Raw genomic sequence first — 13,158 nt, 5'->3', positions numbered from 1 at the left:
CTGCATGATGTCGAAGCTCCCCCGCGGAGACGGTGTTATAGTGTATTCATTGGGATGTTATAATCGCCATGTTATTGTTGTCATTTTATGTTTTTATTAAAAGAATTATCATTTCAGTTTTAACTGCCATGTGCAGATCTTCAAATATAGCTTTTGCTACTGTTTTTGCACTTTTGTTTTGGATTGGTATTGCCACAAGGTATTTAGTTAAATCGCAGATTAGGGTTACTGCATATTCATTGCCTTGTTCAGATTTAGGTGGTGGACCGATCGTATCCACAATTACTCTGTCAAAAACCATTTGTGGCGTTTCAGTTATCGTTAATGGTGTTTGTGTATGTTTGGTTGTTTTGGATTTTTGGCATTTTGGGAAGTTTCTTATATAATTTGTTATAAATCAGGTCATATTTTTCCCAATAATAATGCCTTTTTATCTTTGCTAATGTTCCAGCTATGCCTGTATGACCTCCTTGTGTTGGATCGTAATGGAATGTAAACAGTAATGCTTTTTTCTGTTTATCATTATTTGATAATAGGGTCACTGGCTTGAGTAGCGCTACTTTTAGAGATTGTAATATTTTATTGCCCATTATTTTAAAAGATTCTATTGATAGTGTCAAAGATATTTTCGCTCGGTGCCACTTTGAGTTTGCTGATATTAAGTATACCGGCTTCTTTTTCAAGCCTTTGAAAGAACTGACCTAAGTCGAGAATTCCATTGGTGTACATATCGCTAACATCAATTCTTGCTATAACTTTTTTTCCATGCTTTAGTAAACATAGTGAATCTGTTATTCGCAAGGTCACTACTTTTCGTACCTCGTCATTTACAATGACTTCGTATACGTTGGGCTGAGAAGCTTTATTTAGAGTTTGCCTAGGCAAATCTATTTCTTCTATTTCTTTTCCTGCGCAGGAATTTTTCTGTTTACTTTGGTTTCTGGTAGTGACTGTCAGAATTTTATTATTCGTTTGAATATTCTTTAAATCCGTTATGGTTATTCTTGAAAGCGCGTCGGCTATATGATTGTCTTTTCCCTTAAGATATTCCACAATAAAATCATATTCTTCTAAGTCTAATCTCATTAGCGTTAGTTGTGAGCTCGGGCTTGGCATCGAAAATAAGTAAGTTAATGGCCTATGGTCTGTCTTGACTGTGAAATGTCTTACTTAAAAATATGGTCGAAAATGATTTATCGCCCAATGGATAGCTGCTTATTCTTGTTCAGTTGTATTTTTGTTGCTTTCTCCTTTAGTAAATGATCTTGATGCATAGGCTACTGGAAGCTGTGTGTTATTGTAATCTTGAGTAAGAACAGCTCCCCACGCTTGTTTGCTTGCATCTGTTGTTATACAAAATTCTTTATTAAAATCTGGGTATTGTAGAAGTGTAGGTTTCATCAATTGAATTTTAAGGTATGAATTTCGCGTATGCGAATGCGTTTTGACATTCATTTGTCCATTCGAATTTAACATTCTTTTTACATAATCTAGTTATGTGTCGTGAGTAATCGGAAAAATTTTTAATATAAAGTCTGTAGTAATTGCAAAATGCAACGAATCTTCTAGCGCTGTCTGCGTCCGTTGGGACTGGGTTTTTTTCTATTACATCGTATTTTTTATTGTCTGGCAAAATATTTTTGTCAGTACACTTGTGTCCAAGGAAAGTCACTTCGTGTCTGAAAAATGTGCAGTTTCCTGGGTGCAATTTAAGGTTGTGCTTCCTGCATTAATCAAAAACGTTTGTAAGATTTTTAATCATATGTTTTTCTGAACAACCGATGACAATTAGGTCATCCATATACAAGAATGCCTGTGAAGGCTAAACCTGAAAATGCAATTGTCATCATTCTTTGGAAAGAATTTGAATTTAAACCATAAGGTAATCTCGTGAAGCGATAGGAGCCATTGCTCGTGGAAAAGGATGTTATATTTCTAGACGTTTCTTTGAGTTCTATTTGATGAAATCCTGACATTAGATCTAAACAGGAAAAGTATTTAGCTCTACCTAATTGGTCAATTGGCGGTAATCATTTAGTATCGCAATTTGGCAATGATTTTTGCGGGATTTTTTGTTTGTAAAAATTATTAGTTGATATTGATTCGGATTCTTTTCCGAATATATCTGTGTATTTTGTGCATAATTCGTTAAGAATTTCCTTGAACTGAGGTGGAAAATTTTTGTTCAATTTCTCTATAATTTCTTCTTTGTTTACATTTTTATTATATTTAATTATGTCGTAATCATGCAATGGTTCAATTTTCAGTGTATTTAATTGAATGATTTCAGTTTTATTAGTTGTATTCAAAATTCGGACAAAAGTGTTTTTAGAATCTCAAATGGAATTTCCAATGAATACACCATTTTGATTTGGTATTAATATATACCTGGTTGCTGAATTTATAGAAATTTTTCGGACTACTTCGGATCTTGCTGGTAGAATTGTCAAATTATTTTCTAGTTTATGATCTATTGGAATATGAATCGGATTATAGAGGTTATCTGGTCTCAGTATGAGCCAATCGTTTTCTGGTTTTAAATCTATTTGACAATTGTATTTTTTCATAAAATCTATGCCCATGATTCCATCTCATGGGATAGGAAAATTTGATGTTACTAAATGAAAAGTGTGTGGTATAGCATAGTTGCTTGAAAGAAGTTCTATTGATACTAATCCTTTTGAATTGATTGTTCCTTCATCAACACCTGATATTTGGGTAATATTTTTATAATCAGAGAAACGAAAAGATTGAAATTAAGATTGGTAGTATGAACCGTATTCTTTACTGGGTTTTTTATCTTAAGGGTCTTTATTGGTTTTCCGACGTGGTTTGTACCTGTCAGACATTATTATTATTCTGGCTGTTGGTGTTCGTATTGGCATTGTTGGTGTTTCCACCACGGTTGTTTCCTCTATAATAACCACGATCTCTATAATTGTTGTTGGTCTGATTATTATAGTTTCGGTTATTTACCGTTATTTTGATTATAGCCAATATTTTGGTAATATCCGTTTTCTGATAATTACCTCAGTTGTTACCGCGATAGTTGTTTCTTCTTTGTGTACAGTATTGAATTTGCATTGCCTGTCATTTCAGTACTGCATTGTATGTACTTAGTGACGGCTTCATTCATAGTTGTGAAGTTGCCTGCCTCTAAAATTGTTTTTAGGCGGCCATGCTCACAATTTTTAACCATTGAGGTAATTGCTTCTTTTGTGCTGAATTTTTCTGCGTGTTCGGCTGGTAAGCCTTCGTCAATGTACGAGTCTTCAAGGAGCTTTCTGATGTAAATTTCTCGGCTGTTTTGCCTTTCTGGCTTGTTTTCGCCATTTTCGCTTTGACTACGTCGGATGTTTCGCCGACTAGAGTGTCTTGCAATTTCTTTATTATTTAATTTAAATGTATCCGTATTTATTGAAATTACTCATCGTATGTATAGACAATTGTAGGTGTTTCAGTGTACATGTCGAAGTAATTCCGTCGGCTATATGTACTCCTTTAATCCAACTTGGCATATTGATTACTCGGCCAACAGATCCAGTCATTTTTCGGTATATGGCCCACTAGCATGATTTCCAAGTGTCCAAAACTTGGAACAAAATTTGTTAAATGATTAAAAATGACGAGTCCGGATTGTGGATTTGTATGATTTCATTTTCATTAAATTTGGTAAAGTGGCGCAGGGTAAGTAAAGGTGTCTGAGTGTTGATGTTCGTAGAATAGTTATAGTAGAAGTCTAAAATCAAGTGTTTTAAAATTAATGGGACAGCTAACTAATCTAATCGTCCATGCTCTCGTTATTGTGATCCGGAGAGGCGTTTCCATTTTTGGGCGAGGCCGAACGGGATCGTGAGCGCGAACGCGACTTGTTGTCAGCCGATGCAGATCGATCGCGTGAGCGGGAATCGCGGCGGTTAGACTTGGAACGTGAGCGGGAGCGGGACTCGCGCTTCGAAGCGGAACGCGAGCGGGAACGGGATTCACGCTCGCGCTTGGGAGAACGGGAGCGGGTGCGGGAGTGGGACTTCGATTTGGACTTGGACACATCACGCGATTTGTTGGATCGCGAGCGGGAGCGAGAACGGGACTTGACTGGCGACTTGGACTTGGAGCGTCCGCCGCGGGACTTGGAGCGGCTGCGTGACTTGGATCGCGAGTGAGACGAGCGACGGGAACGAGAGCGCCTGCGGGAGCGGGATCGCGAACGAGAGCTGGACGATCGGGAACGTCCGCGTCCACCTCCGCCTCCACCTCCGCCTCCGCCGCCACCACCGCTGCGTCCTCCACGCCTATCCTCAACCAGATGGACGCGCCTGCCGTTCAACTCGGTGTCATCCAGCTTCTCAATGGCCGTCTTCATGTCCGACAACGAGGCAAACTCGACCACGCCTTCATTGCGGCGCTGCTTGTGGGCATCGGCATAGGTGACCTCGCCAGCCTGGCGCATGTAATCCTTGAGATCCTGCCAACTAACGCGACTGGACAAATTCTCCACAATCAGGCGGTACTCAGTGCGCAATGATGGGCCATATCGAGAGGATGATCTGGAATTTTGGTTTTTGTCGTTGTAGCGACCGCCTCCCCCGCCCCGCCGACCACCATATCGATCGTCGTAGCGGTCGCGGTTACTGCCACGAGCGGTTCCCCTGGCGGGTTCAACAACCACGCGCTCGCCCAGCAGCTCTTTGCCATTCAGTTCATAAACGGCATCGTCGGCATCGCGATAGTCTTCGAACTCCACAAATCCGTAGCCATTCTTGAAGAGAATGTCGCGGGTACGGCCGTAACCCTTGAAGAAGCGCTCCAAATCGCGCTCGCGCACGCCGTACGGCAGACCGCCCACATACACTCGAGATCCTACCATGATTAGGTTCTTTACGTATCTCTAGCAAGTGCGTTGGCTAAAGAATATTTATGGTAAATTTACAATTTACTCGCTTTCCGCACACTCTCTTTTCTGGCTTCTCTTCGACACGAAAAAACGCTAGCGACTCGACAAACGGAAGTGAATTTATTGTTTTTTCATTCTGTACTTTGTATAGTGTAGATCCTATTAGTTTGGATTTAATGACTTCTACAGCCAAATCTTCGAATATGCCTTTAGTCAAGTTAACCAACTTCAAGGCTGTTATGAATCTTTGAAGATGTATCTTTGGCCCGTTAAATTCCGGGATAGCATTCGAGATATCTTTTATATATGCCCTTTGTGCTGCTGGATCTGCCATTATGTTTTTATTTGTGTCTGACACGCTTCTTCTTCTGCTTCTGTTACTGTTATAACTGCAGGAATTGTTAGATCATGTAGATCTTTTTCTTTTATTTCGATTCCTTCGCTCGAATCGGAATCTTCATTTTCCGTTGGGTCTATGTCTTGATCTATTGTCAAAGGTGTATTTAAAATTGTCGGTATCGATATATTTAAATTATACCTATCTTTGACAGTTATTAGATTTGTACGTAATTTGATCAATAATTTAAATAATTTTGACCAATTCGTTTTATTTATCGCTGTCTTATTTTCATGTACTAGAGTTCTTTCAGTATTGAAAGAATCTACAAGAATCCATGCATGTTTATTAATAGTGTCTTTATGTATTGGCCTATTTTGGCTTATACATTTGTAAGACTTGTCAAATGTGTCCTTTAATTCACGTATGTGGAGAGTTAATTGCTCCCATTCCATACTAACCACTTTTTATACCCTTGCAGAGGGTATTATAATTTTGGTCAAAAGTGTGCAACGCAGTGAAGGAGACATCTCCGACCCTATAAAGTATATATATATTCTTGATCAGGATCACCTCCTGAGTTGATATAGCCATGTCCGTCTGTCCGTCTGTCTGTCCGTCTGTCTGTCCGTCTGTCTGTTTCTACGCGAACTAGTCTCTCAGTTTTAAAGATATCGAATTGAAACTTTGCACACACCCTTCTTTCCTTTGCACGCAGTATATAAGTCGGAACGGCCGGGATCGGCCGACTATATCCTATAGCTGCCATATAACTGACTGATCGGAAATGCCATAACTCTGCTGTTTGTTAAGTTAGGAAGTTGGGACTCTCTATGGGTATTATATTTGGCCAATCAATCCGACGTACCAAATTTCATAAGGATCGGCCGACTATATCCTATAGCTGCTATATAACTGATTGATCGGAAATGCCATAACTTTGGTGTTTGTAAAGTTAGGAAGCTGGGATTTTCTATGGGCTTTATATTTGACCAATTAATCCGACCTATTAAATTTCATAAGGATCGGACGACTATATCTTATAGCTGCCATATAACTGATTGATCGGAAATGCCATAACTTTAGTGTTTGTTAAGTTAGGAAGTTGGGATTTTCTATGGGTTTTATTTTTGCCCAATCAATCCGACATATCAAATTTCATAAGGATCGGCCGACTATATTCTATAGCTGCCATATACATAACTGAACGATTGGAAATGCCATAACTGTGGTGTTTTTAAAGTTAGGAAGTTTGGATTTTATACATAACTGAACGATTGGAAATGCCATAACTGTGGTGTTTTTAAAGTTAGGAAGTTTGGATTTTTTATGAGTATTAAGAATGCATCATATGAATAATTTTGGAGAATATAATTTGCAGAATATTCTGCAAGGGTATTTCAACTTCGGCTCCGCCCGAAGTTAGCTTTCCTTTCTTGTTTTTTTCTGTATTAGTTGTGAATAATTTTTAGCACATTTATATGTCCTAGGACTGAGTGTATGTCTACTTCCGAAAATACTTTACAGTTTCTTACTGTAGACAGTACTATTGCTTTTTGCTTACCGCTGCAATGAAAAAGCGGGGAAAAGGCTAGGTCGTACCCATTTATATATTCGTCTACAAAATATGAAATTGATAGAGGCTCTACACTTTTTCTAAGTATGGCTATTCTCAAAATTTGGTTGACTGACTAGAGTAATTCTGATGCAATCTGTGGTATTCATGTTGTGTGTTAATATATTATATTTTATTTTTAATTTTTTTTCAAAATTTTAATTGTCTTATTTTTGGTATGTCGTTGCATACATTTACAAATTTTGGATTTTAATTTTTATTTTGAAACATATTTTTATAATAATTGTTTGTGCTCTATTAATTTAAATCTTATCCAGATCGTTGGCCTGGCTTCTATTTATAGCTCTTTTTGATACACACTTATTGTGGTACATATAGGCTTTATACAAAATGTATGCACTCATTATAAAAACAATTATTGATAATTATATGTTTGTTAAATCGGTATCAATTACGTTGGCAGTGGAGTCCACTGTTTTAGTTTCAATTAAACCCATTTTGGGTATTATTTCTGTAACGCATTCAAAATCGTTACTTTTCATAACAAAAAATGTTCATTCATATTTATATATTTTCTTTTTATTTTTATATCTTTTAATTTTTCTTATGACACGTATACTCGCAAGCTGTATTTTCGAAAGGCCCTTAACAATCTGCAGGGCATCTTGGTTTTTTAGCCTCCGTCATATCATTTTTATACCCGTTACTCGTAGACTAAAAGGGTATATTGTATTCGTGCAAAAGTATGTAACAGCTAGAAGGAAGCGTTTCCGACCCTATAAAGTATATATATATTCTAATTCAGGATCACTAGCCGAGTCGATCTAGCCATGTCCGTCTGTCTGTCCGTCTGTGTGTCTGTCCGTATGAACGCTGAGATTTCGGAAACTATAAAAGCTAGAAGATTGGCATTTTGCATGTAGATTTTAGGAGTTCCTACGCAGCGCAAATTTGGTTCAAAATGGTGCCACGCCCCCTCTGACGCCCACAAGCCACAAGCTGTGGCCACAGTTTAGATGCTGTTATGAAAATTTTAATTGATATGTATTTGTTTCGTCAATACCTATCGACTGGCCTAATAAAAGTTTGCCACGACCACCCTAACGCCCAAAAAACCCAATAAACGCTTAAGCCTGGCTAGCGCCTAAATTTCCGCCATTCATGGCCCGTGGTACCACGGCGCAATACAATAGCGCCGATTTTAACATAAAAATCGGGAGCTAATTCGAGCGGCGAAAAACATATAAGAAGGCATATTTATATTAAGTTGTTTAGCTGAGTAACGGGTATCTAATAGTCGAGGCACTCGACTATAACGTTCTTTCTTGTTATTTTTGTGGGCATCTAATTCCCTATACGTCTTCTCTAATTCTTTCTTAATTTCTACATTTTCATCCCAGGATACTGGGGTACATTTTCAGCATATAGCTGCCTATTTAATTCTTTTATTTTTAAATTCAGGAAGGTCTTTTGACCTCCTCTCCTTTTTCTCTTATTATTTTTTTGTCTTAGCCATTTATGTGTATTTAATTAATTAATTAAATCTTTTTTTTTTGTTTAAATTTTCTGGTATATGTGTATAAAATTTTTACATGTATCCCTACCTAGGTAACAAAAAATTAAAACCCCCAGCTAGAAACTGCCTGGTCTGTACAATTCTTGTTAATTAAAAGTTTTTGCATCAGATGTATATAAAATAAAAAAAAAAATTAAGATGTGCGCTCTTGGAACTGCTTCTCCAGGGTCCGGCTTGGCTCGCTGATGCTCCTTCGCTGGCGTAAGGGGCGGCCTACCCTCACACTTGTTGTCTCAGCTGCTGATGTCCTGGGCCTATGGGCTCAGGCGGTACCGGTGCCGGTCATCCCACAGGTTTTGCGCAGGTGCCTTCGCAAAGTGGGCTTTCCAGTCGTCCAGAGCAGTCGTCTTTCGGGCACACTTTGTTTCTTCTTGGAAATCCGATTTATATTTCCAGATTCCAGTTGCAGTTTGTATGAAGTCGTCATCAATTTCCTGGTCCTCTATCCGTAAATGTGCTCCGCTCCGACTGACTGTCAGAATTTTATTATTCGTTTGAATATTCTTTAAATCCGTTATGGTTATTCTTGAAAGCGCGTCGGCTATTTGATTGTCTTTTCCCTTAAGATATTCCACAATAAAATCATATTCTTCTAAGTCTAATCTCATTCGCGTTAGTTGTGAGCTCGGGCTTGGCATCGAAAATAAGTAAGTAAATGGCCTATGGTCTGTCTTGACTGTGAAATGTCTTCCATAAATATATGGTCGAAAATGATTTATCGCCCAGTGGATAGCTGCTAATTCTTGTTCAGTTGTATTTTTGTTGCTTTCTCCTTTTAGTAAATGATCTTGATGCATAGGCTACTGGAAGCTGTGTGTTATTGTAATCTTGAGTAAGAACAGCTCCCCACGCTTGTTTGCTTGCATCTGTTGTTATACAAAATTCTTTATGAAAATCTGGGTATTGTAGAAGTGTAGGTTTCATCAATTGAATTTTAAGGTATTCGAATGCGTTTTGACATTAATTTGTCCATTCGAATTTAACATTCTTTGTCAGTACACTTGTGTCCAAGGAAAGTCATTTCGTGTCTGAAAAATGTGCACTTTTCTGGGTGCAATTTAAGGTTGTGCTTCCTGCATTAATCAAAAACATTTGTAAGATTTTTAATCATATGTCTTTCTGAACAACCGATAACAATTAGGTCATCCATATACAAGAATGCCTGTGAAGGTTCAATACCTGAAAATGCAATTGTCATCATTCTTTGGAAAGAATTTGGCGCTATTTTTAAACCATAAGGTAATCGCGTGAAGCGATAGGAGCCATTGCTCGTGGAAAAGGACGTATTTCTAGACGTTTCTTCGAGTTCTATTTGATGAAATCCTGACATTAGATCTAAACATGAAAAGTATTTAGCTCTACCTAATTTGTCAAGAATATCGTCTACTCTTGGTAGTGGAAATTTATCTGATAAAATTTTTTCGTTAATTTGGCGGTAATCATTTAGTATCGCAATTTGGCAATGATTTTTGCGGGACGATTAGTAATGGACTGTTGTATTCAGAAACTGAAGGTTCTACAATTTTGTCTTTAATGAATACACCATTTTGGTTTGGTATTAATATATACCTGGTTGCTGAATTTATAGCAATTTTTCGGACTACTTCGGATCTTGCTGGTAGAATTGTCAAATTATTTGTTTTTCTACTTCGTCTTTTTGACTGTGGGGAATTCTATAATTCATTATGTATACAGGTTCATCATCTTTCATTCTTATTTTTTGTTTGTAAAAATTATTAGTTGATATTAATTCGGATTCTTTTCCGAATATATCTTTGTATTTTGTGCTTAATTCGTTAAGAATTTCCTTGAACTGCGGTGGAAAATTTTTGTTCAATTTTTCTATAATTTCTTCTTTTCTTACATTTTTATTATATTTAATTATGTCGTAATCTATGCCCATGATTCCATCACATGGGATAGGAAAATTTGATGTTACTAAATGAAAAGTGTGTGGTATAGCATAGTTGCTTGAAAGAAGTTCTATTGATACTAATCCCTTTGAATTGGTTGTTTCTTCATCAACACCTGATATTTGGGTAATATTTTTATAATCAGAGAAACGAAAAGATTGAAATTAAGATTGATAGTATGAACCGTATTCTTTACTGCGTTTTTTATCTTAAGGGTCTTTATTGGTTTTCCGACGTGGTTTGTACCTGTCGGACATTATTACTATTCTGGCTGTTGTTGTTCGTATTTGCATTGTTGGTGTTTCCACCACGGTTGTTTCCTCTATAATAACCACGACCTCTATAATTGTTGTTGGTCTGATTATTATAGTTTCGGTTATTTACCGTTATTTTGGTTAGCCATTATATTGGTAATATCCGTTATTCTGATAATTACCTCGGCTATTGCCCCTACCGCGGTAATTATTTCTGAAGTTGTTACCGCGATAGTTGTTTCCTCTTTGTGTGTACAGTATTGAATTTGCATTGCCTGTCATTTCAGTACTGCATTGTTTGTACTTAGTGACGGCTTCATTCATAGTTGTGAAGTTGCCTGCCTCTAAAATTGTTTTTAGGCGGCCATGCTCACAATCTTTAACCATTGTGGTAATGGCTTCTTTTGTGCTGAATTTGTCAGCGTGTTCGGCTGGTAGGCCTTCGTCAATGTACGAGGCTTCAAGGAGCTTTCGTAAGCTGTCTATTTCTGATGTAAATTTCTCGGCTGTTTTGCCTTTCTGGCTGGTTTTCGCCATTTTCGCTTTGACTACATCGGATGTTTCGCCGACTATAGTGTCTTGCAATTTCTTTAGTATTGAATTTATTGTTTTTTCATTCTGTACTTTGTATAGTGTAGATCCTATTAGTTAGGATTTAATGACTTCTACAGCCAAATCTTCGAATATGCCTTTAGTCAAGTTAACCAACTTCAAGGCTGTTATGAATCTTTGAAGATGTATCTTTTGCCCGTTAAATTCCGGGATGGCATTCGCGATATCTTTTATATACGCCCTTTGGGCTGCTGGATCTGCCATTATGTTTTTATTTGTGTCTGACATGCTTCTTCTTCTGCTTTTGTTACTGTTATAACTGCAGGAATTGTTAGATTATGTAGATCTTTTTCTTTTATTTCGATTCCTTCGATCGAATCGGAATCTTCATTTTCCATTAGGTCTATGTCTTGATCTATTGTCAAAGGCGTATTTAAAATTGTCGGTATCGATATATTTAAAATATACCTATCTCTGACAGTTGTGACGGTTTGTCGTTGTCGGGTGGCTCAGGGATGGCCAGGGTTCGTCACAAGAATTTGTTTGTGTCAGGCTTGGTTGCTGAAAGAGAGTTCCGACCCAGCCTAGAGTAGTAGTCGTGGGGAATTACTTAGTAATTGATTATAACTAGGTTTATTTCATTAAGAATCTTGACATTGGATTAATAACTAACGGGTTCTCCGGACTGGCGGGGTGCCTTCGTACACTTCGAATGCCTGGTATCGGGAGCGGTCCAGCTGCTCGAGAGGAACAGCACGGGATTACGGCTGCTGGTAGAATAGACCCCGGGGCGGGTTGCCAAGTAGCGAGCCTGAAATAAGAATATGATGCTTGGGAACCCTGAAGTCATCCACGAGCGAGAGAGAGTTTAGTGCTTAGGGACCCTAAAGTCAGCCGCAAGAGGGAGAATGTTGCTTGGGGACCCTGAGGTCAGCCACAAGAGAGAGAGAATGTTGCTTGGGGACCCTGAGGTCAGCCGCAAGAGAGAGGGAATGTTGCTTGGGGACCCTGAGGTCAGCCACAAGAGAGAGAGAACGTTGCTTGGGGACCCTGGGGACCCAAGAGACAGAGAAAGTTGCTTGGGGACCCTGAGGTCAGCCGCAAGAGAGAGAGAGAATGTTGTTTGGGGACCCTGAGGTCAGCCACAAGAGAGAGAGAGAGAGTTGCTTGGGGACCCTGAGGTCAGCCGCAAGAGAGAAAGAGAATGTTGCTTGGGGACCCTGAGGTCAGCCACAAGAGAGAGAGAATGTTGCTTGGGGACCCTGAGGTCAGCGGCAAGAGAGAGAGAGTTCGGGCGGCGAACCGCGCCTTAAGGAGGCGTGATCCTGAAATCAGACGTCTCCTAGTGATACCTTCGGACCGGCAAGCCGAGCCGGTCTTAAGAAGGTTAGGGGGAGGAGAAAGTACTACGGGAGCTAACTACAATGTATAAGCGGACTTGAATCAAATGATCTAGTCCACCAAAAAATGACCCCCCCCCCCCTCCCCTTATTTATTGGAGTGGTATTGTATCGTGACGTAGTTTCCCCTGTTCAACACCACCCGCCAGGTTGCCTCTCCATCCTTGATAAGCCATCGGTGCTGTCTTCCGCTTCTTTTTTCCGCCAGCTTCTCCCTTATTCTGGCTCTTGCCGTCTTCGACACTACCGCTCCTTCTGGCATTGTCCATCCTTCGTCGCCGCGGTCCTCCTCATGCAGCTCGAGCATGTCCTGGTCCGGTATCTTGGCTGACCGGCTATCCTGAACGATCCGCACTCTGGTTTGGATGACCCCTTCGTTGTTCCGCCCGGACTGGCTGTCGCTGGTTGCGTTTGGCCTGGCCTGCTTGTTTGCCGGTGCCTGGGTCTGCATGCTGCCCTTCAATTTTGCCGGTGCCGTCCGCATTCGCCCGGCTCCCGCCATTGGTATCGGCTTCACCAACTTGGCTCTAGTCTGCGCTGCTGCTATCTTTGCATGTTTTTCGCGGAATCTCAGCCCTGCCTCTGCGAACTTGTTCATGTTTTGGTGTTCGTTCTGTATTGTATTTCTTCCTCCGTACGGCTTAGTGTCTCCAATG

At 39.4% G+C, this 13,158-nt stretch overlaps 1 protein-coding gene across 1 annotated transcript; it reads right to left on the bottom strand.

The window, feature by feature from the left end:
• Window positions 1-3,636: 3,636 nt before the first annotated feature.
• Window positions 3,637-5,007, bottom strand: LOC108046063 (serine-arginine protein 55). Its single transcript, XM_017125616.2, has one exon. The coding sequence runs from the start codon at window positions 4,865-4,867 to the stop codon at window positions 3,782-3,784; it is 1,086 nt and encodes a 361-aa protein (XP_016981105.1). The 5' UTR covers window positions 4,868-5,007; the 3' UTR covers window positions 3,637-3,781.
• Window positions 5,008-13,158: the final 8,151 nt, after the last annotated feature.

The sequence above is a fragment of the Drosophila rhopaloa genome, unplaced genomic scaffold, assembly GCF_018152115.1.
Source record: "Drosophila rhopaloa isolate 14029-0021.01 unplaced genomic scaffold, ASM1815211v1 contig_154, whole genome shotgun sequence".
Taxonomy (NCBI): Eukaryota; Metazoa; Arthropoda; class Insecta; order Diptera; family Drosophilidae; genus Drosophila; species Drosophila rhopaloa.
The sequence above is the reverse complement of the archived record's forward strand: the minus strand, read 5'-3'. Positions and strand labels throughout refer to the sequence as shown.